The 26,628-nt window shown below is 49.0% G+C and overlaps 1 protein-coding gene across 1 annotated transcript; it reads right to left on the reverse strand.

The window, feature by feature from the left end:
* RAB40B (RAB40B, member RAS oncogene family) lies at positions 1–26,072 on the reverse strand. Its single transcript, XM_055579856.1, has 6 exons — positions 25,810–26,072; positions 5,193–5,253; positions 3,529–3,589; positions 2,834–2,911; positions 1,926–2,148; positions 1–1,026 (listed from the first exon to the last, which is right to left on the reverse strand). The coding sequence occupies exons 1-6, from the start codon at positions 25,949–25,951 to the stop codon at positions 755–757; spliced, it is 837 nt and encodes a 278-aa protein (XP_055435831.1). The 5' UTR covers positions 25,952–26,072; the 3' UTR covers positions 1–754.
* Positions 26,073–26,628: the final 556 nt, after the last annotated feature.

Raw genomic sequence — 26,628 nt, forward strand, 5'->3', positions numbered from 1 at the left:
AAGAAATGAGTATACTTTTTATTGTCAAGAAACATCGATTCTTAAACAGTGTTCGCTTCACTCTTAGCTGAAAATGGCTCCGAGTGCCATTCTCTTGCCAGTCTGGACGTGGTGTAACCATGCTGCAGTGTGTCTGCTGTAACTAGAAATATCTTTGGCATTTTCTTCCCTTTAGTGTCATAACTCGTAAAATGTTTGTACAAAAAAATGTAGATTTGCAGAAAATATGCATATAAATCACTTATCCTAAAATGTAGTAAATAACGTAGCAAAAACTTGATCAGATCCATTTCATACACAAGCTGGACAAATTGGCTGTGCGTAATCTCTAACTTATCTATGGCGTTTTATAAATTAGTGCTTTGACATTAAAAAGGAGGTTTATAAAAAGACCCCTCATAGCATCGAAAACTCTTAATTTCTCTCTCCATTTCCACTTTTTGTAGTCCCTAGAATTTATACTCATCACAAACATATCACCATTCTTATAAAAAGTAGTTATTTTAAGAAAAAAGTTGCACTGCAATCATGATACGTTACATTCAAAATTCCATGTTATCAAGAGTTCTTCCCTTTATAAACACATGTCTGAAATAAGAGCCCCATGCCCATCCATGCAGAAGTATCTGGTAAGCGGGGTACCAGCCTCGGTTTCATTGCTCGGGGCCACATGGTCACCACGACACTGGCGGGCATCTAGATCCAGAGCAGCCTCCCCCTCCCGTCTGTGCCCCTCCTCTGCCTTGCACCGTCCTCAAGAGACTTTGCAGTTGTTCCTGGAGCAGCGTCTGGGGGGGCTCTGGGGGAGGTGGGTGCCCTTGGCTTTTCGGAGGCTGGTCCTCTTGTGGCTGGAGCCGGAGGCGAGGGAGCAGGGGCGGCCCTGCGCCATCCTGGCGCTCAGGCCGGTGGCCATCGAGAAGGACTTGAGGTGACTCCTGAGGGCCGTGGGCAGCGGCAGCCTGTCCAGCAGGTGCGCAGGCGTGCAGGACACCACTGCCCGGCAGCACAGGTCCTGCAAGCTCAGTACTTGGGAAAGGAAAGAAAACCCGGTTCACTTGCATTGTCCTGGGCGTGGGGCCAGAACCAGAGCAGCAGGACACCTGTCCACCCTCCGCTCTGGGACTCTGGGGCAAGACGTCAAGGCCCAGTGTCCCACCCTGTGCCTACGGGTGGCAATTAGAAATGGGTGGTCCTGCTTTCGTCTTTTTAAACCCACTTTGCCTCCAAACTTGAGACCACCACCGTCCCTCGCACTGGGTCTGAGAGATGAGTCCTGCCCGGCGATGGCCAATGAGGTCTCCTCAGGATTCATGCAACCAGCTTTTGGGGCTTGAGGCCAAGGGCTTCAGGAAACATGCTTCCCAACTGAGTAGCTGACCCAAAATAATGTGTTATCAGCTTTATAAAGACATACTGGAGAACACACCAGAAAAGCAAATGCTGTCACTTATATTTCACCTACATAGTTTGTTTTATGAGTCAGAGTCCCTGCTCAGATAAAGCGGGGCTCCCAAGGGGCCTTCTGGGAGCAGAGACTGCGTCTCACCCTTGGTGCGGTCAGGGCACTCCTCAACCCCTGGAGGATCAGACAGAAGAAACACAACCCAGGGTTTTGGTTCCTTTTAGAATCAAGGTCCTAACAACTTTCAGAACAGTGCTTCTCAACTGGGAGCGATTTTGACTCCCTAGGGCATTTGGCAAAGTCTGGAGACATTTGTGCTTTTCACAAACGGGGGCAGGGAGACCAAGGATGCAGCTCACCCACAGCATAGGGGACGCCCCCACCAGAGGACATTCCATCCCAAGTGCCTCTAGTGCCAAGGGGCAGAAGCTCTGATTTATGAGAATGGAGACAGCGACCTGGGGCCAGGTCCTGGGAGGCTGAGCGCTGGAGGGGCTGCCGGGCAGCCTGGAGGAGCACCTACCCTTGCTCGGCCTCCAGAGCCGGTCCATCCCGTGCCGCAGTAGCACGATCCTGGCCAGCTCCATAAAGGACTCAGTGATGTTGAAATTGCACAGCGGGCTGACCTCGAAGAACGTCACACCCAGGCGCTCTGCGTAGGCCCGGGCCTGCTCCGTGGGGACCTGCCGCTTGAAGGCCAGGTGCAGGCGGTTCCCCACCAGGATCTTAGGGACCCCTGGGGCGTGCTAAAGGGAGACGGAGAGGCAAGGAAAGAAGAGGGTCAGGCGCAAGCTTTGTTGTTGTAATGACAGGTGCCCTGGGGTGATATCCACCTAGAACTTCAGAATATGTCCTTTTTTGAAAATAGGGGCTTTGCAGATGGAATTAGTTAAGATGAGGTCTTGAGGTGGACCCGACATCCCGTTACTGTGTCCTTATAAGAAGGGGAGAGGACACAGGACGACGCACAGGGAAGCAGGCACGTGACGGCAGAGCAGAGATGGAGTGAGGCGTCCACACATCAAGGACCAGGGACTGTCAGCAACACCAGAAGCTTCAGGAGGCAGGAAGGATCCTCCTCTCAAGCAGAGGGAGCCAACACCTTGATTTTGGACTCTGACCCCAGAACTCAGAATGAGCTTCCTTTGTGTTCAGCCACACAGTCTGTGGTGAGCTGTCACAGCCACCCCAGGACACTCACAACGGTGGGCGGGACTGACCACTGGACGTCCCCATTGACAGCTGGGCCGGTCAGGGTGCCAGCAGGGAGCAGCCTAGTCACCACTGGTCCACCCACCTGACTGTGTGCAGGGCCTCATCCTGTGCTAGGAGGTGACATGTCCTCCTCGCTGTGGCTGGAGCCTTGTGCCCTGGCTCCCCTGCCCATCCCCACCGTGGGCCCACAAGGAGGGAGCCCTGCCCCTGTTGTACCTCATTGATCTCCTTAATCCACCGGTCGATGCCATCAAAGGACCAGCGGTTTGCGATGTCGTACACCAGGATCACACCCTGGGGAGGCAACGGTCACTTGTGGACAGACTGGCCAGCACGCAGGCCGTTCAGGCACACACTCACAACGAGCCAAACAGTCATTCTACTTATTTTAACGCAAAACACATTTTTTAAAATTTATGTGCCAAATGTAGCAGCTATATGATCATTTCCAGTGATAATTTCATAAGCTCATGGAGAAACCCACAAATGTGAAGGTGAGTTGGGTAGTGGAACTCAGTTCCCCACATTCATGAGCTGGTCCAGGGACATGGAATGTGGGGGGACTGCAGAGCCCACCCACCTGGACAGAGTTCCCACGCACGTGCAGACACACACTCATGTGAATGTGGTGCACACACAACCCACATGTCTGCATATTTATGTACATGCATAAATGCATGTGAATGCACACCACTCATGCACACGTATATACAAATGCAACATGCAACCACCACCACCCCCCGCCCCCGATGCTCAAGGCTTGGGAGTCACCAAACAGTCCACAGCACAACTTTAGACTCTGGCATAAATTTATATGTGAGCTAATTGCTTTGTCCTCCAAGTATCCATTAAAGAGCATTCCGAAAGTCATTATTAAAGTCAGTTTGACCTCCCAGTTCAGGGGATGTTACCTGTGCGCCCCGAGAGTAAGAGCGGAATATGGTACAAAATCTTCCCTGACCCGACGTGTCCCTGGAAAAGATGTTGGAGGCCTGTAAGAAGAAATTACTGCTTCCTGACAACAAAGTTTTTGAACTTGGGAGCCAGAACAAGTACATTGTATCACTGTCAGTCAGTGGCCATGCCAAAGGAAAGTCCAAGCCCCCAATGAAATGTTGGGCACATTTTCCCTGGAGAGATCTGGACCTTGAGATGTCCTGGGCGCTTTCTCTTTTCTAATTATTTGAAAAGTCAACTAGAGAAAGTAGTAATGGGTTGAAGTGTGATGTGTTAGCCACTCAGTCGTGTCCGACTCTTTGCGATCTCATGGACTATAGCCCGCCAGGCTTTGCTGTCCATGGGATTTCCCAGGCAAGAATACTGGAGTGGGTTGCCATTTCCCTTCTCCAGAGTAATGGGTTTCCACATAATAATTCTGACATTTCAATAAATCTAATTTAGGTTTTTTACAAGTTGTATAATTTGGAGATAAAGCTGTCTTTGGAATGTGAGTCTACACTGAGGGAGAAACAGGCCAGAGGATTCGGTGGGGTCACTCCACTTCCAATTAGCTCAAAAACATCATGGGAATTCCCTGACATCCAGTGCTTAGCACTCCTTGCTTTCACTGCCAAGGGCGCTGGTTCAATCCCTGGTCGGGGAACTAAGATCTGGTAAGAAAAGATCACATGAAGCCAGCCCTGTGGATACATCCCTATGTTCCTCAATATGAGGAAGTGATCCTGGGATGCATTCATCAGGATAAAGAAGAAGAGCACTTTGGGACGGACTCCACCCCATCTCAGGGCATTTACTGAGATGGACCGACCACCCCAACCAGGCACAGGGGCTGCATTTCAGATGCCAAGGAAACAGGAGCAGCTGTTACGACAGCCTTCTGAGTCCAGGACAAGTTTGGATTGAGAGGGGAGCCCTCAGGAGGTCTCTGGGGAGGAAGGAAGGGAAAAGAGATTTGAGAGTCAGCAGGGACAGGGACATCGAATGGACATCATGGAGAGAGGCTTCCCGGGTCAGCCTTGGGAGCTTACTGCTCTTGGTTAGGGGTGGGTGGGGGTGGGAGAAGGGGCTCTGGGCCCTCTGGAGACACTTATGGCCTTGAGAGGTCTGTCATGGTCAGGTGGGAGAATGGAACCATGCAGGTGGCCCAGGAGATGGGACGACACAGGAGCTAGTGATGGTGGTCAGGAAAGCCACGTGGCATGGGGGCAACCAGGGGTCAGTCACAGCAGGAAAACCCTTGTCACCCAGCCCTGGAGCTGGAGGGTCAGGAGAATCACACCAGAGCATCAGAACCAAGGCTGCTGGAGTAGGGACCAAGAAAGAGACCCAATCCAGAGCTGGGTGACACCCTGGCCTCTTACACCCCCACCCCTGTCCACCTCCACCCTGTTGAGCTTGGTCACAGCGTAGGGCCCCTCGGCACTAGCAAGAAAGAAGAAGGCCACGTGCTCTGGACTAACTCCGAGGCCCATGCAGATCTCAGCTCCCAAGGGAGCTATTGGGTCAGGCTGGGGCTGAAGCAGTGGATCTTCCCTCGGGTGCTACCAGAGTCCCCAAGGGCCAGGAACACTCCCCCCATCCCATGTTCAGGGGTCAGGAGGGACCCCTGACTCACCAGAGCTGCAGCTTCACCCTCCGGCCGTCCAGCAGGATGGTGGTGGTCTTGTAGTCGATGCCTGTGAAAAAGGGTCGAGGCAGCTTAAGTGCTAAGCACTTCCACAAAGTCTTGTTCAGGTAAAAGGTGCAGATCAGAGAGACAATCTCATGCTGGGGGAGAAAGGACTTCCCACTGGTGGGATCCAGCTCTCACGGGGCAGCTGAACTGGGCCCTACTTGGACCCTGGCCCACCAGCCTCACCTACCTTCTATCTGAAGCAGGGTCTCCAACCTCTGCTCCTCCCTTACCACCATTGCCTCCAGCTCAGTGCCCAGGCCCCTGCCACTACCTGAGCGGTGGGCAGCAGGAGCCCCCAGAACCATTCTGCAGCTGGCTCTACACATGGCCTGCTGGCCCCAGGTTTGCAGAGAGACTGTGGGCAGCCCAGCCACACACCCTTGTCTCTGCTGGACTCAGGGCTAGAATGTGGCGCTCCTTTCCTCCAAGTTATCCCACTGTGAATGTAAGGTAAAATGTGTAGAAAAAGAAATTAGTTATGAAGTATTTTCTCAACTATGTAAAGACGAAACATGTACCTACGTGCACAAGGGTGATGAAATAAAGTTCCTGTTCTATGGTGAGATGAGAAAAACTTAGACATAAATAGTTTTTCTGCCCATATGGACTGCCTCCCTCCTCCGCTTTATGTATTGGACATCTGCGTTGACCACACCTCCATAGGAGACAACGTGCGTGCCTGCTAAGTCGCTTCAGTTGTGTCCGACTCCTTGTGACCCCATGGAGTGTAGCCCACCAGGCTCCTCTGTCCATGGGATTCTCCAGGCCAGAGTACTGGAGTGGGTTGCCATGCCCTCCTCCAGGGAATTGTCCCGACCGAGGGATCCAACCTGCATCTCCTGCATTGCAGGCAGATTCTTTACTGCTGAGCCACCGGGGAAGCCCACAGGAGAGAACATTCCTTCTTAATTTTGTAAACCATCAGGATGGCCTGGTCAGCACTTGATAACTCCTCAGGAGATAACCGTCTTTCGTAATGTTGTGAGGGATCATGATGACCCAGATTTGCTTTGGATGAGCAGACCTAGATTGTGTAAACCGTCAACATGCCTTTTGATGTATATCCCTTTGTCTCAAAAATGTTTATAACTGTGCTTTGACCTGTGACAGGCAGAGCAGTCCTCAGAGCTTTCCGAAAGACAGTTTCCCAGGTTATAATCCACAGGTTGGTGCAAATAAAATTTTGCATTACTTTCTTGAAAAACGGTCTCTCAGTCACGTCTGACTCTTTGCAACCTCATGGCTTCTCTGTTCGTGGAATTCTCCAGGCAAGAATAATGGAGTGGGTTGACATCTCCTAGCCCAGGGGATTTTCCCAACCCAGGGGTTGAACCTGAGCCTCCTGCATTGCAGGCAGATTTGTTACCATCTGAGCCACCAGGGAAACCCTTCATTTTCTTTCTTAGACTAATTGATTAATTTTTCACGGTGTAGTGGCATGATATCAGAGACACCCACCAGAGGCCACCAGGGGTCTACCCTGAATGGGCGCTCGGTATCAGCCTTTTGAGCCCCGCCGGCTCCTCAGTACTCCTCAGGTGTTCTGGTGAGCTCTCCTGATATCCGGATCTCACTGTTTAAGTGATGATCCTACAACTTTTATTTAAGGTTTTCTGTACTTGACTTGGAGTCTTAAGGGGCACTGGTGAATTTCCTTGGTAGAGTCCCAGGGAGGTCTGGGCAGGAAGCCCAAAGAAACATAGGCAGCTGGAGTTTTGTTAAATTTGGCTTCAATTAAGAAGAAAAAAGAAAAAAAAAAAAAAAAACCCAAGTCGATACATGGTCTGACCAAACAGTTTGCCAGTGACACGAGACAGCCTGCTCAGCCCCAAGAACAAGGGACACCAGCTTCTGCCCACCACAAGGTGTCCTCAGGTGGCTGAGAACCTAACGGAGATGTCCGAGGATCGATCCTCCAGACCTGTAGCAGTGCTGCAGCAGATCCCAGATCCCATTACAAGGATTAAGTAAACACTGTTCTTCTGGGGACACACGAGATAAAAGCTGATCACCGAGTACTCCAAGCACCCATGGTGGTTTTAGACTGTCAAGAGGGTGAAACTAAGATAAGTAAAGAAGTCGAGCCGATCCTGGGAGTAACTCCTTGGAGAGCTAGACTCAGAAGCAGCACAAAGCTCATCAACCACACTGTCCTCAGAAAGTTGTTCAGATCGTATCTCATCTCTGAATTAAGCAACCAAATCGATAATGGGAAACTGCTTCAGAGGCCAGACAGCTCATGGATGGACAGCCACCGATGGGGACACAAGCTGGGTTTATATAGAACTGATGCTTGCAAGTGCTTACTTAATTGGGAATTAAAGGAAATCCTGCCCTGAAATGACCAAGTTGGGATTCTTTTTTTGGCATTCCAAAACCGATTTTTGTGTGAACACTCAGAGGAAGCCAGCAGAGGATAATTTCTTACTATGTCAGTCAGTCTCCAGGACCTCTGCCTCCAGGGTCTCCTGGGAACTAGAGTGATAAGAGCTTCTCTTTTTTCTAAAGTTGGATTGCATGCATGAGTACTAAGTCGTTTCAGTCATATCTGACTCTGCAACCCTATGGACCGAAGCCTACCAGGTTCCTCCATCATGGGATTCTCCAGGCAAGAATACTGGAATGGGTTGCCATGCCCTCCTCTAGAGGATCTTCCCGACCCAGGGATCAAACCTGCATCTCTATGTCTCCTGCATTGGCAGGCAGGTTCTTGATCACTAGTGCTACCTGGGAAGCCTTAAAATTGGATTAGCAGCAGAAAATATTTGTGGGGCTAGTTTCTTGGATCATTTGAATTGGAAAGGCTCCTAACTGTCAAAATTTCAAAAGACTCATCTTAAACTATTGTACCTGTTTTAATCTGTATGCAGAAGCCCCAAGGGGGGACTTGCCTGGACGTCTAGTGCTTAAGAATCCAGATTGCAACAGAGGGGATGCGAGTTCTACTCCTGGTCAGGATAGATCCTACATGTTGCCGAGCAACTAAACCCATGCCCCGTAACTACTGAGCCCAAGCCCATGATGAAGATCCCGCCGGCTGCAATGAAGACCCGACACAACCAAAAAAGAGGCTTATTCATAAGTCTCCTGTCTTAAAGCAGGTTAAGGGCAATGTCATGTGTCTGGTGAGGATGGCAGAATATTCAGCCTCACATTTTGAGGACACATCATCCAAGTGTTTAGGACAGAGTATAGATTCCAGAGAGTGTTTAGGTCAGTAGTTTTGGATCTGGGCAATTGCATCTTTTTAAAATACATGTTTATGTATTTAATTTTATTTATTTTTGGCTGCACTGACTCTTCACTGCTACACTTGGGCTTTCTCTAGTCGTGGCAAGTGGGCTTATTGTGGTGGCTTCTCTTGTTGCAGAGCACAGGCTCTAGAGTTCGAAGTCTTGGTATTTGTGGTGTGTAGGCTTAGTTGCCCAGAAGCATATGGAATCTTCCCAGACTAGGGATCAAACCTGTGTTCCCTGCATTGGCGGGAGAATTCTTAAACACTGGACCACCAGGGAAGTCCTGAAATTACATCTTGTAGCGACTACCAAGGACCTCTTTACAGTCCTTTAAGTCCCTTCAAATGCTTATGTCCTTCCTTTTCCAATAGTCAGCACTGGGGCATATGTAGCATGAGACACCCACACACATACACAATAAATAAATAGAATATATACACATTTACTAAATAGAGTGTATATGTGCATAATAAATAGGTATGAATGCATATATATATATACATAATAAATACAGTTATAATTATATATTTTTATATAAGCTATACATAAATTAGAGATACCAAGGGAGCATTTCATGCAAAGATGGGCACAATAAAGGACAGAAATGGTATGGACCTAACAGAAGCTGAAGATATTAAGAAGAGGTGGCAAGAATACACAGAAGAACTGTACCAAAAAGATCTTCACGACCCAGATAATCACAATGGTGTGATCACTCACCTAGAGCCAGACATCCTGGAATGTGAAGTCAAGTGGGCCTTAGGTACCATCACTACGAACACAGCTAGTGGAGGTGATGGAATTCCAGTTGAGCTATTTCAAATCCTAAAAGATGATGCTGTGAAAGTGCTACACAATATGCCAGAAAATTTGGAAAACTCAGCAGTGGCCACAGGACTGGAAAAGGTCAGTTTTCATTCTAATCCCAAAGAAAGGCAATGCCAAAGAATGCTCAAACTACCATACAATTGCACTCATCTCACATGGTGGCAAAGTAATGCTCAAAATTCTCCAAGCCAGGCTTTAATAATATGTGAACTGTGAAATTCCAGTGTTCAAGCTGGTTTTAGAAAAGGCAGAGGAACCAGAGATCAAATTGCCAACATCCACTGGATCATCAAAAAAGGAAGAGAGTTTCAGGAAAACATCTATTTCTGCTTTACTGACTATGCCAAAGCCTTTGACTGTGTGGATCATAATAAACTGTGGAAAATTCTGCAAGAGATGGGAATACCAGACCACCTGATCAGCCTCTTGAGAAACCTGTATGCGGGTCAGGAAGCAACAGTTAGTACTGGACATGGAACAACAGACTGGTTCCAAACAGGAAAAGGAGTAAGTCAAGTCTGTATACTGTCACCCTGCTTATTTAACTTCTATGCTGAGTACATCATGAGAAACGCTGGGCTGGATGAAGCACAAGCTGGAATCAAGATTGCTGGGAGAAATACCAGTAACCTCAGATATGCAGATGACACCACCTTTATGGTAGAAAGGGAAGAAGAACTAAAGAGCCTCTTGATGAAAGTGAAAAAGGAGAGTGAAAAAGTTGGCTTAAAGCTCAACATTCAGAAAACGAAGATCATGGCATCTGGTCCCATCACTTCATGCCAAGTAGATGGGGAAATAGTGGAAATATTGAGAGACTTTATTTTGGGGGGCTCCAAAATCACTGCGGATGGTGATTGCAGCCATGAAATTAAAAGACGCTCACTCCTTGGAAGTTGTAACCAACCTAGACAGCATATTAAAAAGCAGAGACATTCATTACTTTACCAACAAATGTCTGTCTAGTCAAGGCTATGGTTTTTCCAGTAGTCATGTGTGAATGTGAGAGTTGGACCATAAAGAAAGCTGAGTGCTGAAGAATTGATGCTTTTGAACTGTGGTGTTGGAGAAGATTCTTGAGAGTCCCTTGGACTGCAAGGAGATCCAACCAGTCCATCCTAAAGGAGATAAGTCCTGAGTGTTTATTGGAAGAACTGATGTTGAAGCTGAAACTCCAAGACTTTGGCTACCTGATGCAAAGAACTGACTCATGTGAAAAGACCCTGATGTTGGGAAAGATAGAAGGCAGGAGGAGAAGGGGACAACAAAGGATGTGATGATTGGATGGGGGCTCAATGAATATGAGTTTAAGTAAACTCCAGGAGTTGTTGATGGACAGGGAGGCCTGGTGTGCTGCAGTCCATCGGGTCGCAAAGATTTGGACATGACTGAGTGTGAACTGATACATATTTATATATAGAGAATATAGAAATATATATTTATGGTTCAGTGGTAATGGCTCCACTTTCAATACGGGAGACATGGGTTTGATCCCTGGTGGAGAAGATCCCCTGGAGGAGGAAATGGCAACCCACTCCCATGGACAGAGGAGTCTGGTAGGCTATAGTCCATGGGGTCACAAGAGTCGGACATGACTTAGCAACTAAACCACCACCATCATACATAAAAGTTAATTTTGAAGTTGCTCAGACAGTAAAGAATCTGCCCGCAATGCGAGAGACCTGGGTTCGATTCCTGGGTCAGGAAGATTCCCTGGAGAAGGGAAAGGCTACCCACTGCAGTATTCTTGCCTGGAGAATCCCATGGACAGAGATTACAATACTTGGGGTCACAAAGAGTTGGACACGACTGAGGGACTAATGCTTTTTTTGCATACACACACACACACACAAATATTTAGTTTTTCCCTTGGAATGCTTAAAGGTTTTGCACTGTCTGCCTGAAGCAACACATAAGTAGACTTGGGTATCTATTTTTGCATCTGGAGATAACATGGGCTTTGGCACATCTGTTTTCAGACAATGAGAGAGGATGCTTGCTACTCACAGGCTAGAGGGCTGTTTCACTCTTATTCTAAAGGAAGTTAATCTATCGCATGAGCTGGGCTGGCTCCTTTGATTTAGAAAGTCTCCTAGCGTACTGATATTTTAGGTCCACAATAAAAAAAAAAGTTTTCATAAATGTGAAAGAATTTGTTCCTGATGGTCTTCTTAAGCATACTATTAAAATGAGTTTTTAAAACTGTATTTGGTTTTTGTTTTCATGAGTTGTGGACGCACATGGCTTCAGGGGTCACATCATTCTCTAGGGCTTGGTGTGGAAAATGTACCACACCTGTGTTCCACTCTCCATTTTCTTTCTTTAGATTCACTGCACAGCTTGTAGGATCTTAGTTCCCTGACCAGGGATTGAACCATAGGCCCATGGCAGTGAAAGCACCAAGTCCTAACTACTAGACTGCCAGGGAATTCCTTTCACTCCCCATTCCAGTCTTCACTAGTCCTTTCTTTTGCTGTGTCTCTCCAAACTTCTAAACAACGTCCTTATATTCCTACTTCCTGACTTTTCAGTTTTAGGCATTAATCAATTTTCCATTACAGAAGGTGAAAATATAGTTCTCTTTCGCTGACGTACCCCCGCCTCTATCTCTAACACACACTCTCTCTCTTGTTTATACATGCACACACGGACAGAGACTAGTTATGTTGCTGTTTTAGCTAAATCAATACTCAATTTTACATCAATGTGACCAAGTGAACACTGTCCAGAAGGGAACCATGTGGTATACTGTGTTTATTTGTCCCTCATGTACCATTTGTTTTTGTTCTGAGTCCACCATGTGACATGTGGGATCTTAGTTCCCCAACCAGGGATCCAACCTGTGTCCCCTACATTGCAAGATAGATTCTTAGCTGGATTTCCAGGGAAGTCCCCATTTTTTGTTTGTTTGTTTCTTCTGGAGTTAAAGATTGCCTTTTGGTTTACTCGCTTAGTTTTCTCTGCATTTATCACTAACTCCTCCCTATGATCTCCCTAGTCATCTAAATCTCTAGATGTGGGCCTCTCTAAACTCACTGAAGAGTGACTGCCCTAGACACAGCATAAATAAGTGTCTAGGCTGTCCTCACTCTTCATTGAGTTTAGATAGGCCCACAGCTGAGGTAAGAAATAATTTTCCTTCAGAAACACAATCTGACCTTTCCTCTGGCAGGGTATGAGGGGATCTTCTCCTTGATGCTGGTGTTTTGCAGTTTCAAACCTTAGTATGGGGCATCTTTAGTCTTCTTTGTTTTGCTGACCATTCAACAAGCTCTTTCAATCTGGAGATGCAAATCTTTCAATTTGGGGAAACTTTTTTTTCCGTATTTAGTTATTTGGCTGCATTGTGTCTTAGTTGCAGCACCCAGGCTCTCTAGGTGTGGTACAAAGGCCTAGCTTCCCCGCAGTACATGAGATCTTAGTTCCCAGACTAGGGATCAAACATTAGATTAATTCACCTTGCATTAGAAGGTGAATTCTTAACCACTGGATTACCAAAGAAGTCCCTGGGGAAACTTTCTTGAAATATGTTTTCCTCCTCTGGGGTCTTATTAATAAGATGTTGGCTTTCTTTGGAAATTTTATTTCTGCCATCACATTTGCAATTTCCACGATCTTTGTCGTTTTTTGATTTCTCGCTTTTGACATTTTGCCTCTGGTCACAGCTGCAAAGCTCCTACTGGACCAGCCCTCCTGCAGATAACAACTCTCAGCAGTGGACATGATATAAAAACCAGTGAGCTGACAACCCTGGAGAGTGACTGGCCAAGCAGGTAGGAGAGAGAGCGTCTTCACTGTTTTCTCCACATTGGCATCATAGCTTGCAACAGTCGTATAGCTTGGAGTTGCCCGGGGCCAGCTTCCTCCCCAGGTAGAAATTAACCTAACACAGAAGAAGCAGGGATGGGGCATGTGCAGAGAGCAGCTTTGAGGAGAAGGAATAGTGGAGAGTCCAGAGTGGCTCAGCTTTGGGATCTAGCCTGAAACCAGGCACACCCCTCAACCTGTCAGTTACATGAGGCCACACAACTCCTCTTTGCTTAAGCTTCTTCGAGAGGATTCTTTTTTTGCACCAGAAAATGCTCTGACAGAAAACCCATGAAGCAGTGACTGGAGAGAGGCAGAGGAAACTTAACACACAAATCTTGGAAAAGGTACAGAAGTACCTTTTAACATCTTCCCAAAGCAGAGCATAATGCCCTCTACATCCCAGAGTTTCACTAATAGTAAAAATTGTTTGGGCTTTCCAGGTGGTGCTAGTGGTAAAGAATTTGCCTACCAATGCAAGAGACCCAAGAGACACAGGTTCAATCCCTGGGTCAGGAAAATACTCTGGAGTAGGAAATGGCAACCCACTCCAGTTTTCTTGCCTGGAAAATCCATGGACAGAGGAGCCTGGAGGGCTATGGTTCGTGGGGTCACAAAGAGTCAGGCATGACTTAGTGACTGAACACCAAACACGTATTTGAAAGAAAATCTAGGGACTTCACTGGTGGTCCAGTGGCTAAGACTCCATGCCCCCAGAGCAGGGGGCCCATCTCTGGTTGCAGAACTAGATCCCACATGTCACAACGAAGAGCTCGCATGCCGCAACTAAGACATGGTGCAGCCAAATAAATAAAAATAAATAAATTTTAAAAATCTAACTCAGCAATAATGATCTAACTATTAATATTTGGGACCCAAACTGAACGCTGACTCTGGTGATGGTTCTCATCAGGGCCAGTCCCTGCCGGCTCACCTGCGCTCGGCACACCAACCCTGATGCCTGGGACCCTCAGGCACCCTCCCCGAGTCATGTGTGCTTTGGAGACCCAGGTGGTCTCCATCAGTATTAATGTCCTTTAGTGCTGAGACCCATCCTTCTTCCTGCACAGACCCATCTGTGCAGCTGAGTGCCCCACTCCCACGGTGGGCACCTGCTTTATCCCTGTAGCTGAGAATTTGGGACGGGGAAGAACAGGGGAGGTTGCCGGTGAGGGTTGGGGGGATGGGAAATAAAGCTTGAGAAAACATGCCTCCCCTTTGATCTGTAGGGTGGAAAGTGGGAGCAGGGATGGGCTGGCCCACCGGGGACCCCACAGGTTTCCTGTGTAGGACTGTGAAGACCCTGCAGGGAGAAGCTCTGTGGCACCTGGGAAAATCCCATTCCTGATGACCAGCAATTTCCTCCTCCTTCTTTTTTTTTTAAATTTAATTTATTTTTTATGGAAGGATAGTTCCTTTACAGAATCTTGCTGTTTTCTGTCAAATCTCAACATGAATCAGCCATAGGTATACATATATCCTCTCCCTTTCGAACCTCCCTCCCATCTCCCTCCCCATCCCACCCCTCTAGGTTGATGCAGAGCCCCTGTTTGAGTTTCCTGAGCCATACAGCAAATTCCCATTGGCTACCTATTTTACATTTGGTGATGTAAGTTCCCATGTTACTCTCTCCATACATCTCACCCTCTCCTCCCCTCTCCCCATGTCCATAAGTCCATTCTCTATGTCTGTTTCTCCACTGTTGCCCTGTAAATAAATTCTTCAGTACCAGTTTTCTGGATTCCGTATATATTTGTTAGAATACGGTATTTATCTTTCTCTTTCTCCCTCCCTCTTCTTGTGCCTCAGTTTCCCGGATGGCTCATGTCTGAGACCTGCCACCAGCCGTGGCCTCAGATCAGCACAAGCTCCATTCTTACCCAGGCCTCTGGGCCCCAGAAGATAAACCCTCCATCAAGGATGTGCCTGCCTCAGAGAAGTCCCCAAGTCACACCTATCCATGCCAGGTTCAAAGCCTGATTGTAAGAAGGGTCTCTTTTTTCATACACTTATTTATTGAACCTTTTTTTTTTTTTTACTGTTCCTCTGTTTATGTGTTTGCTCTGTGCCTGTTTATTGCACTTCCTCTTCTCTGACTCTGTTACCTTTTGGTTCATAGTTTTGACAGCAGCAGTGTCTGTGTTAGGCTCAGAAGGTATAATACACATTGGTGCACTCAGCCCATTCACCAAGAGCTCTGTCCATCAAAATAAAATAAAAATACACAAAAGTTCCTTGAACAAAGCCTGTCGGAATGTTCACTGAGTGAATCAGAACAACAGAACAAGAAGAGAGATAATTTTAGCCTAAAAGAAAAAGCAAATGTCAACTGCCAAGCCACTCCTTACACTTTGAGGCCACCGGATGTGTAAATAATCTATTTCAGCTTCTCCTGCACCTGCTGAATTCTATCTCTATGACTTAGAGGACCCAGACATGTAAATACTGGCTAAGTATCATTGACGAACGGATTCATCATGAGAACCTGACTTTTGAGAACATGTCTTATGTTGAATTAAAATACCTGAAAGCAGAGTGCTGGCTGCCAGGGGTGTGGGAAGGTCCAGGTTTCTACTTGCAGGGGTGAGGAAAATGTTCTAAAATTAGAAAGTTACAGGGTTGTGAATGTCTCAAATGCCACTGAATGATTCACTTTAACACGGTTGCATGTGTGCGTGCTAAGTCACTTCAGTCGTGTCCAACTCTTTGTGACCCTGTAGCCTGTAGCCCACCAGTATCCTCTGTCCATGGGATTCTCCAGGCAAGAATACTGGAGTGGGTTGTCATGCCCTCCTCCAGAGGATCTTCTTGACCCAGGGATGGAACCCGTGTCTCCTGCAGCTCCTGCATTGCAGGAGGATTCTTTCTCTTTTTTCTTCTTTTTTTAAACAACTTTTTATTGGATATAGTTGATTTACAATGTTGAGTTAGTTTCAGGTGTGCAGTAAGATGAATCGGGTACACATATACATATATCCACTCTTTTTCAGATTCTTTTCCCATATCGGTCATTACAGAGTATTGAGTAGAGTTTCCTGTGTGATACAGCAGGTTCTTATTAGTTACTGGTCTATGGGGTCGCACAGAGTCGGACATGACTGACGCGATTTAGCAGCAGCAGTGAAAGTGTTAGTCGCTCAGTCATGTCCAACTCTTGTGACCCCATGCGCTATAGCCCACCAGGCTCCTCTGTCCATGGGATTCTCCAGGCAAGAATACTGGAGTGGGATGCCATTTCCTTCTCCAGGGCAGGCAGATTCTTTACTGCTGAGCCGCCAGGAAAAGTCCTTTAACATGGCTACTTTTATATTATGTGAATTTCACCTTAAATACATATGTCCTATCCCGAGATGTACCCTGCCTGGCTTTTCAGATTAGAAGGGCACTTTGTTGGGAAATGTTGGGGTGCCTCACAGGACTGAGGGGGCTCAGGATGGAAGAAGCACCAAGACCCCAGGGCTGAGGCACAGGCCCAAGCTTCACCCACGGCTCAGAAGGGTGCTGAGCTTCACCCACAGGCTCAGTTCCTGTGGTGCTGCCTCACGTGTCCAGGTAGTTCTAAAAGTGTCATGTTTTAAACGGGGATCTAAAGTGTGTTCATCACATGAGAATCCCACAGAGAGCAGCTACCAAAGTCCACACCAGTCCCGTTCTTTTTCAGAGTCTGTGCTCAGTCGCTCAGTCGTGTCCAACTCTTTGTGACCCCATGGACTGTAGCCCGCCAGGCTCCTTTTGTCCATGGGGCTTCTCCAGGCAAGAATACTGGAGTGGGTTGCCATGCCCTCCTCCAGGGGATCTTCCCAACCCTGGGATTGAACCCAGGTCTCCCGCATTTCAGGCGGATTCTTTACCGTCTGAATCACCAGGGAGGAAAATGTGTTCCTTGCACAGTTCTCCTTCCTGGTTTTTCTCTTTGAGATAGCAAAGTGGGGACTTCCCTGGTGCTCCAGTGGTTAAGACTCCAAACTTTCAATTCAGAGGGTGAGGGTTCAATCCTTGGTCAGGGAACTAAGATCCTACACATAGTGTGGACAAAAAGAAAAAAAAAAAATAGCAAAGTAGTTTGACTCGGGTGTCTCCAGCCTCCTCATGGCCTGGCTACCCCAGCTCATCCACACAGCTCCCAGCTCTTAGCTGCTCCCAGCTAAGAGCTGCCCATTTGGGGGCTCCCCATTTGGGGGCTAAACTCTCCCATGCCTTCCCTGGCAGGAACAGGACCACTGTCATGCCTACCTTTCCCCCTAACGATCTATGTGTTAAGCTATTGCATTCAGGCCTTGTGAAATCCCGCAGCAAGGACAAGCTCCACCGACCAGATACTGATGGGACCCAGTACATCACCTACCATGAATAAAATTAGGGGTCATCCAGAGTTTCCCCTATCACTCAATATGGCCCAACGACTACCCCTTCTTTCCAGAGCCCTGACACATCAGAGGGTCCCAGTCCCTTCAAATTGCAAGGCTGCCCCTGCCATGTCTTGAGATCACCCCTTAATGTGGGCACTGCTTAGACCTGGACTCAGGCCACCAGCAGGGCTCAGTGGTCATGTTACTGAGTCTAAGCTCCCTCTGCTCGCCGCACAACCCGTCAGTGAATCCAAGAGACAAGGTGTTGAGGCAAGGAATATGATGAAAGCCAGCTGACTGAGAAGATGGCATAAATAAGTGGAGAGAAATAATGTGTTCATGGACCGGATTGATAGACCCAGTATAGTTAAGTTGGCAGCTCTCCCCAAATGGATTCATAGATTCAATCAAAAATCCTGGTTGGATGTTTTGGGCGGGGTAGATTGACAAAACTAAATTTTATATGGAAAACGAAAGGAATTAGTATAGCTCTTATGAAGCAAGGAAGACCCAGTGCAGCCAAAATTAAACTTTAAAAAAAAAAAACAAAACCCACCCAAAGAGACAAGTCATCTGTATTAGCAAACTGATGAAATGCTGGTAGCATCTTAAGCCAGCGTGCTGCAGTTAGACCCACTTTAGGAGCCCCTGGAGCCCCTGCAAATGGGTGGGTGGACCGGCACCCTGCTCCTGGAGAGGAGGAGGGGGGAGGGTGACCCAGGTTGAGTGGGGAATTTGGTTGAGGCCTCCAAGGAGGCAAGCTCACTTCTGAAGAAGGTAAACCCTGAAGACGTCACAGAAGCTGCTGTCTTACATCACAGCCCCTTTAAATTGTCTTCTTTGCGGATCTGACAAAATCTACATAACTGATATTTTTAGGTCCAAGCCCCCGGGCGTTGCAGCTCTTCTGTTTTTGTTTGTATACAATTCACTTTTTGCCCCCAGTTAAGCTAAAGAAGCCTGGAAAGTGTGAAACAGAAGTTCAAAGCAATCTCTTAAGGTGAAGTGAGCCCATCACAGCCTGCAAGTACTCAGTAATATGCCAGCCATTTCCATACACCTTGCTGCTTCTCTTCACCCCTAACAGTTGACATGTGGAACCTGAGCTCCTGGGCCAGCCATGAGTAAGTAGGTGTGGCTGGAAGGACCCGGGCAGGACCTGGAGGCTGTGATTACCTGGCTGCTCTCACCTGGCAGCCACCAGGCATCCCATGACAGTGGCAAAGGACACGGGTTGGTGGCTGGGCCTCTGGCTCTGTTAGCTGAGTCTCTGACTGGAAGGAACCTGGACTGGCTAGTTCTGAGCCCTTCCCTGCCCATCACCTAAAGTCAGGTTCACCCTGGACTGGGGGCTTGCAGGGATTAGAGGTCAGACTAAAGGGGCTGCAACCACTGCAGGGAGAAGATCCCAAAAAGACACAGGAGAGGTAGGACTTACTCAAGGGCTTTTAACGAGAAAATCTCATACAAATGCAATTTTATTGTTTTCAAATACGTGGAAGTATTTATGACATAATTTTAAAAACCCAATGCATTAAGTTTACTGAGTGCTCACAAGTGGTACTGAGGGAGATGAAGGAGTTTGACCATGAAGAAGGAGGATAAAACACGACTCAATTCTCAGTTCAAACTGGAAAGTGATGACTTTATAAATCGTGTTTTGAATCCTAAAGTGGTTGCCCAGGGAGATGGGCAGAGTCCCTGTAAGCTGTCTGCAGCATCTAGAAGGTAGCAGGAGAGAGTGGGCATCTCCTGGCAGAAAGACTGTCAAAGGCAAAGAGAAAGGACAAATAACCTATTTCATGCCATGGTTCTTCTACACTCTCAATAAGTGGGAAGTGTTATTTTTAGCTCTTGGCAAAGATGAAATGGAGAAAGAAAGATGGGAGCTTCCTGCTGGGAAAAGGAAGCTGGAGAAAGAGTCAAAAGAAAGTAGTCGGAGAAACAGTGAGTCTCCTGGTGGGAAGGAAAAAAACTGGAAGGCAAGAGATTGTAGCTTTTGATGTCAGTTTGATCCACTCCCATCACTCAGGAAATGAACAAAATGTAGAAACTCAGCAATCAGGGAAGGAAAGGGTATGAACCTGGCATCAGGAACACCCCAGCCTGAGCCCAGGGGGGACCCAAGATGAGCAGAAGACAGAGCCCAGCTACAGCCTTGATTCGCCACCTTCTGGATACCGACTGTTGAGGCCTTCTTTCCATTTCTGCCCAGAGCAGGACTTCCAAGGGGTGAAGAGCTGGGACTGAGCACCAACCCACTGGACAGAAGTGAGGCTCCAGGGCCAGTAAGGGCCCGGTAGAACCCTGAGTGTGCATGTCACCCATGGGACCGAAGGACAGCTCCTTGGGCAATGGGCCACCCAGTGAGAGGTCTCCACAGCTCACATGCACCCTCCTGCTCCTCCCAGAGCTCGGGTTGCAGGACAGGGTCAGGAACCCGAGGCCCCCGCCCTCCAACTGTAGGCTAGGGGGCAAACAGAAGGTCCTTGGTGGAGAAGCCAGGCCTCACCAGACTGTGTCAGAGCACAGACTACATGCAGGTGGAGCTGCCCCGGTATGAGACAGACAGAGGAATACACAGCAGACCCGCCTGTGAGCACCGAGCAGACCAGCCTGCAAAGCAGAAAGCCTGCAGGTGGGGGGTGTCTGGTGCCCTGGCTGTGACAAGTGACAGAGCAGTGTGGGGGGAAGGGGGTCTCTACTGGGTATCCAACTGGAAAAGAATGTGTCTTGACCTCCACCCCACACCGTTCCTCAGTCCAGTGAGACAGCATCCACCAATGTCAGAGATAAGACAGTGGAGCCTCAGAGGACACCCCCAGCCTGGAACAGACAGAGACTTGTTCAGCACCCAGAGTCCCCCCCATGAATACCCATCATTTGGATTATGTAACAATGAAGGGTTTCTGTATTTAGAAATACTATTAAAGGGATTAAAGGCAACACATCAACACATGAGTACATACTCACGATACGTATTTCTGACAAAAACTCACAGCCAGAATGTATTTTTTCAAACACCCACACTGCCCAGTAAATTCAGCCTAATGGAAAATGGACGAAGGTGTTCAATCTCATCAGTCATTAGAGAGGTACAAATTCAAACTACACTCTACTTTCCAGAAGGGCTAGAATGCAAAAGAACAAGAACCAAGTGTTGGTACGGATGTGGGCAAACAGAACTCCCAAACTTGGCAGCCAGAGTCTAAATTGAAAATATTTTCAGTGTATCTTCTTACGTTAAACATATGCGTGCCACAATACTCAGCCGTCCCAGGTATATTCTGACAGAAATAGGTCTTTGGTGTTCCAAAGACGCACAGTGGACACGTTCACAGCAGGGCTAATCACAACAACCAGAAACTGGAAACCGCAGAAATGCCAACCCCAGCAGGATGGGTAAATAGATAGATCACCGTGCATTCACACCAGGGATATCATAAACCATCCACAACCATATACGACCCAGGAGTCTTATACAATGAGAGCAAGAGAAGCAGTCACAGTACAGCTCTAATTTTTACACAGAATGAATGAAAAAGTAATGACCCGCAATTTCAGAAGCCCGGCCAGCGGTCATATTTTGGGGTGTTGTGGCTGGCGGAAGGGTTGGGGGCCCAGGAATATGTTGGTGTTGGGCTTCCGGGGTGCTGGTTGCATGGGCTTGTTAGCTGTGAAAATTCACTGAGCTATGCAGTTATAATCGGTACATTTTCCTATATGTATGTGTCATACTTCAATAAAAGTTTAAAAAGGAATGGAAAACAACTCAACTTGTAAGGAAATGTGAGCCCAGGAGCAGATGGAAATTCATCCCAGTTACTTCATGCAGTGGAACAATCTAATAAAACCACGAAGTTGGTGAAATAGTTAAAAGGAGAGTTTTTTTTAATGAACTTGTAAAGAAGTTTTTAAAAATTGAAAAAGAGGAAAATTCTAAAAGTAAGGAAAAATTAGAGAATTCTCTGCTGGTCCTGTGCTTACGACTCTGTGCTTTCACTGCTGAGGGCATGGGTTCGATCCTTGGTTGGGAAACTAAGCTACTCCAGTATTCTTGCCTGAAGAATTCCATGGACAGAGGAGCCTGGCAGGCTACAGTCCATGGAGTTATAAAGAGCTGGACACAACTGAGCTACTAACAGGCAGAATAATGGCCCATCAAAGAGGTCCATGTCCTAATTCACAGAATTTGTGGATATGTTAGGTTACATGGCAAAGGGGAATTAAGTTTTGCTAGTGAGGTGATCTTAAGATACAGAGATTATTCTGGATTATCTAGTGGCCCCAGTGTGATCACATGCGTGCATGCTAAGTCTCTTCAGTCATGTCCGACTCTTTGCGACCCTACAGACTATAGCCCCACAGGCTCCTCTGTCCATGGGATTCTCCAGGCAAGGATACTAGGGTGTGTTGCCGTGCCCTCCTCCAGGGGATCTTCCCAACCCAGGGATCGAACCCATATGTCTTACATCTCCTGCATCGGCAGGTGGGTTCTTTAGCACCACCTGGGAAGCCCAGTGTGATCACAAGCGTTCTTAAAAGTGAAGCAGGAGGCAGAGTCCAGCTCAGAATGATGAGATTCGAGAAAGACCCCCCCCCCTCCAGCTCCCACTGCTGGCCCTGAAGGTGGGGGAGGACCTACAGGCCAAGAGACAAAGGCAGGTTCTAGAATGCGAAAAAGGCAGGAAAACAGACTGGCCACTAGAACCTCCAGAAAGGAATGCAGGCCTGCTGACCTTGACTTTAGCCGATGAGATTGGGTTGACTACCACCCCTCAGAACTGTAAGAGAATTTGTGTTATTTCAAGCCACTACGTTTGTGGCAATTTGCCCAGCAGCCACAGGAAACCAATACAACTGGTGTCACTGAAGTAGAAACACCAATAAATGCACCAGAAGATGTTTTGAGGACATGAAATAAATTTCCCTAAAATTGAGAAAAAAAATCTGTAAATTGAAAGAGTACTCAGTGTGCCAGGAATTCAAAATGAAGCTTTCAGCTCTGAGACATGGTCTGGTTAAGCTCATGAAATGAAGCAAAAAGAAGGAACACTTCAGAAATTCATGAAGAAAATGCAAATCACAGTATGGGAAAAAAAAAAAATCAGCTGTCTTCAGGCTTCCCCACATCCAATGGCAGAGGATGGAGCAGCGCTTACAAAGGCTGAGGGAAAGAAAACAGCAGTTGAGACTATTACACCCAGCCAAGACAGTGTTCAAAGATAGAGGCAAAGGACAGCGACATGAAAATGCTTATGAAACACTCATGAGCCCTTCCTGAAAAAATGATTGAAATGAAATTAGCAATCAGAGGGACAACAAAATAAAAGATTACCGGTGAGCACAGAGTACTCTGAAATATTGAATTAACACTGAGCAATTGTGAGCACTGTAGCTACTATGCAGAATTGGGTGTTTGGAACCTGGGCAACCTGAACATACAAACAGGCTCTGAACTCAGGTATAGGGTGGAGGGAGATGGGTGGTGAGGCTGAAAGGCCCTCGCCTTTTCTGCCAGAAGCACCCACACTGTTTCAGAGTGAAATGTGTCTTTAAAATAATAATCATGATGATTCCAGTTTCTTCCAATTTTTCATAATCTCTTTTCAGTTTTGAATAGTTTTATTTATTTATTTTTGGCTGTGCTGGATCTTTGGTGTTATGCAGGTTTTCTCTAGTTGTGGCAAGTGGGGGCTACTCTCTAGTTTTGGTGTGCGGGCTCTCACTGTGGTGGCTTCCCTTATTGCACAGCATGGACTCTAGGGCATGCAGGTTTCAGAAACTGCAGCACCTGGGCCCAAGAGTTGCTGCTTCTGGGCTCTAGAGCACAGGCTCAATAGTTGTGGCACACAGGATTAGTTGCTCCTCATCATGTGGGATCTTCCCAGATCAGGGATCGAACCCGTGTCTCCTGCATTGGCAGGCGGATTCTGTACCACTAAGCCACCAGGGAAGCCCCATCGTCTCTTTTCTTAATCCAAGAAGAATCTTTTAGTAAATCAAAAACCCACAGAGGGTGCATCTATCATATCAGTTCTTTTCTGCAGTGTCTCAAGCAAAGCTGACAAGACCTTTTGTGGAACATGTCTTTTTAGCCTAAATCCTCCCTCTGTGTCAAGGAAAAAACTTCAGGAGAAATCCCTAACTAGTTGTTAGAAGTCTCAGTTCAGCACATAGAATGAAAGTAACAGCAGAAGCACCAAGCCTCCATTCACACCAGCCAGAAGGACCTTCGTGCAAACGCTGGTCCATGTTCCTTTTTGCCCCCACGTTGTTCATCTACTACAGAACAGAAAACATCCCACAGCCTGTTCCCCCAAACATACACAGCACTGTATTTGCTGAATGTTTTGTTACTTCATCTCTGGCCCATCCATTCACTGACCCCCAGACCAAGAGGACCCAGCTGAAGAGGAAACAGTCACAGCTCCCCACTCTCATAGAGCTTAAACCCAGCACTGCGCTGTCCAGCACTTCTGCTGCCTCACAAGTGGCTGTCCAGCACTATAAATGTGGCTAATGCACACTTTTAGGGCTTCCCCAGTGGCTCAGTGGTAAAGAATCCACCTGCAATGCAGGAGACATGGGTTCCATCCCTGGGTTGGGAAGATCCCCTGGAACAGAGCACAGCAACCCACTCCAGTATTCTTGCCTGGAGAATCCCATGGGTGGAGGCTATCATCCATAGGGTTACAAAGAATTGGATGCGACAGAAGTGACTGAGCACGCACACTTTTAGTTGTATTTCCCTCTAACATGCTTTAAGTGTAAAGAACTACATGTAGCTGATGACATCATCTTGGACAGTCTGTTCTAGAATCAGAATCTGCCTTTTCATAGGACCAGGGGGTGACTGTTACATGCACTGCAGTGTGAGAATGGATCCAGGTTTTCACCATCAGCTCATGCCCCCATCTCAAACCTTCCCCAACTCAGTGTGCTGCCCATTGTCTTCTCAGTCCTACCCTGGCTGACCAGGACAAGAAGCCCCCCCAGGCTGGCTTGAACATTAAGATTCCATTCCCTAGGCTGCCTTTCTCAGCTACCCAGGAACCAGACAGCAAGCAGCAGCCTCTGTATTGGAAATGTGGCTCCTGCCCCTGAGATGTTATCTCAATGGTGAACATCCACAGCTCTCCTTCCACAGCCACTCAATCTGCACCAGCCAAGCAGCCTTTGGTGGGTAAAGACCCGGGCACTGCGGGAACACCTGGTCCTCCCGCCTCTTGGCCCAAGTTCCGCCCACTTTCCTCCCTGCTGCCCTTCTTTTCCTCCTAATGTCCACCCTCTTTCAGGGGCTGCTGCTCTCAAACCAGAAACTTCTTGGACCCCCTGTAGGCTGCCATCGGGTGCTCTGGTCTCCCCTGACCCCGGGACCCTCACTCTCTGTCGGTCCTTCCCTTCTTTGCACCCCAGACCATGCTCCCTAGGGTCACTAGGGTTCCTTGCCCTCTCAGGCCTGTCCACCAGGAGGAGGAGCCCCTCCACACACAGGGAACCCTGAAGAAGCCTCGAGATGTGTCCTCTGTGCTTTCTCTCCCTCCCTTTCCATCCGACCCACGCGCAGAGCCACCACCTGTGAGCCTGCCAGCGCTGTGCTCCGATCCCACGCTCCCAGCCTCTCGCGCCGGCGTCGCATCCGCACTCGTCCTTTCCAGACTCGTCGTGTGCCAAGTGCGACCTCCCGGCAGGACACCCTGGAGCAGCCCCGCCAACCTTCCTCCCCAAACCCGGACTGTGTGGTCGTACGCTCTCCTCCGTCTGGCAGTCACCCCCAGGTCGGGAGGACCCCAGCGCCCCATTCAGCCGCTCGCTCCCGCCTCACGCTCGGAGTGCGCGCGTCCCAGCCTCACTCCCACTAGTCCCCTGGGTCCCCCATGTCCAGGGTTTGGGGTGTGCAGCCGGGGCTGCCTGCGTCCTGCGGGCGGGATTCAGGCAGAGACTCGACGGCCCTAAGCCCGGGGCTCCCCTTCCGGGTCCCGCGTCCCCTTCTCTTTCACAGTCCCGGCGCGCTCCACCCCTTCTCCCCTCTCCTCTGCGGCCTTGCTTTCCCTCCCAGGCTCCGCGGCCCCAGCTCCCCTCCCTGATCTCCCTGTTCCCTCCGCCCGCGGAACGCTCCCCTTCGGGAGCCCGTACCTCCCCGGCCTCTTTTGCTCGGCTCTTTGGCGACCCTCGCCGGGCCAGCTACCGGTCTTCGCAGCCCCCGCGCTCTCCACCCCCTCTTCTCTCCTCTCCTCCCCTGCACCCCGCCCCCGCCTAGCTCTCGGGTCTGCGCCCCTCTCCTCCCCAGCCCCCGCGCGCTCCACCCCCACTCCATCCCGGCCCGGCGCTCACCCGCGGGGTGGCCATACGGGGACTCGGCCGCACCGTCCTGCAGGCTCGCCAGGATCTCGCCTTTGCCCACGTCGCTGTCGCCCACCAGCAGGAATTTGAGCAGAAAGTCGTAGGCGCGGACCGGGCTGCCCCCGGTGCTCATCGTGCCGCGCCAGCGCCCGCGCCCATGCCCAGCCCACGGGACAGCGCAGAGGCGGTGGCCTGGCAGTCCAGCGCCGCGCGGGTCCAGAGGTCCCTGGAGCACTGCTAGCCCCGCGGTCCCCGCAGCCTGACAGCCCGCACTCGGGCTCCGCCCAGCCATTGGCCGGCCGCAGTTGCTAGGGCGGCTGTACGCTCTCATTGGCTGGCTGCCCATCCATCTCGCTTTCGTCTCCTCCTCTAGGCAGTTCCCATCCGCCCCTCCCGGGAACCTACGGCCTCTGCTGCCAATGGTAGACGGGAGGCGGGGCGGGGCGGGGCGATCAGGGGGCGAGGCTGGGTGATCACACTCCAGCGTGGGCTCTTGGGCTGGGTGCCAGGGCTCGCCTCCCACCCACCCAGAGTCCTCACTGGGCCGGGTGGGGTCGTCGCAAGGGCCGGTTCCGGTCGCAGACGCGTGGGAGGTGGCCTGATGTCAAGGGCCCGTGCCCCAGGCAAGCTCGGGCTCTCGGTCGCTCCCACAGGTCCTCCCACAGCACCACTTAGAGTGCTGGGTGCGCGTGCTTGTGAGTGCCTGTTCACGTGTTTGTGCGCATCCGCGTGCCTCTGCGCGCGTGTGTGCATGCGTCTGCGCACCTGTGCCTGGGTACGTCTTCAGGTGCTGGTGTGTGAGTCCGTGCA

This window comes from Bubalus kerabau, chromosome 4 (assembly GCF_029407905.1).
Source record: "Bubalus kerabau isolate K-KA32 ecotype Philippines breed swamp buffalo chromosome 4, PCC_UOA_SB_1v2, whole genome shotgun sequence".
Taxonomy (NCBI): domain Eukaryota; kingdom Metazoa; phylum Chordata; class Mammalia; order Artiodactyla; family Bovidae; genus Bubalus; species Bubalus kerabau.

What these genes read in the sequence shown, in the direction of transcription:
- RAB40B (XM_055579856.1), bottom strand. Translation starts at nt 25,951, where the DNA reads ATGAGCACCGGGGGCAGCCCGGTCCGCGCCTACGACTTTCTGCTCAAA. An exon ending in CCCGTATGGCCACCCCGCGG is followed by an intron (nt 5,254 to 25,809) that starts GTGAGCGCCGGG and finishes CCTTTTTCACAG; the next exon opens with GCATCGACTACAAGACCACC. An exon ending in GCTCTGGAGGCCGAGCAAGG is followed by an intron (nt 1,027 to 1,925) that starts GTAGGTGCTCCT and finishes TCCTTTCCCAAG; the next exon opens with TACTGAGCTTGCAGGACCTG.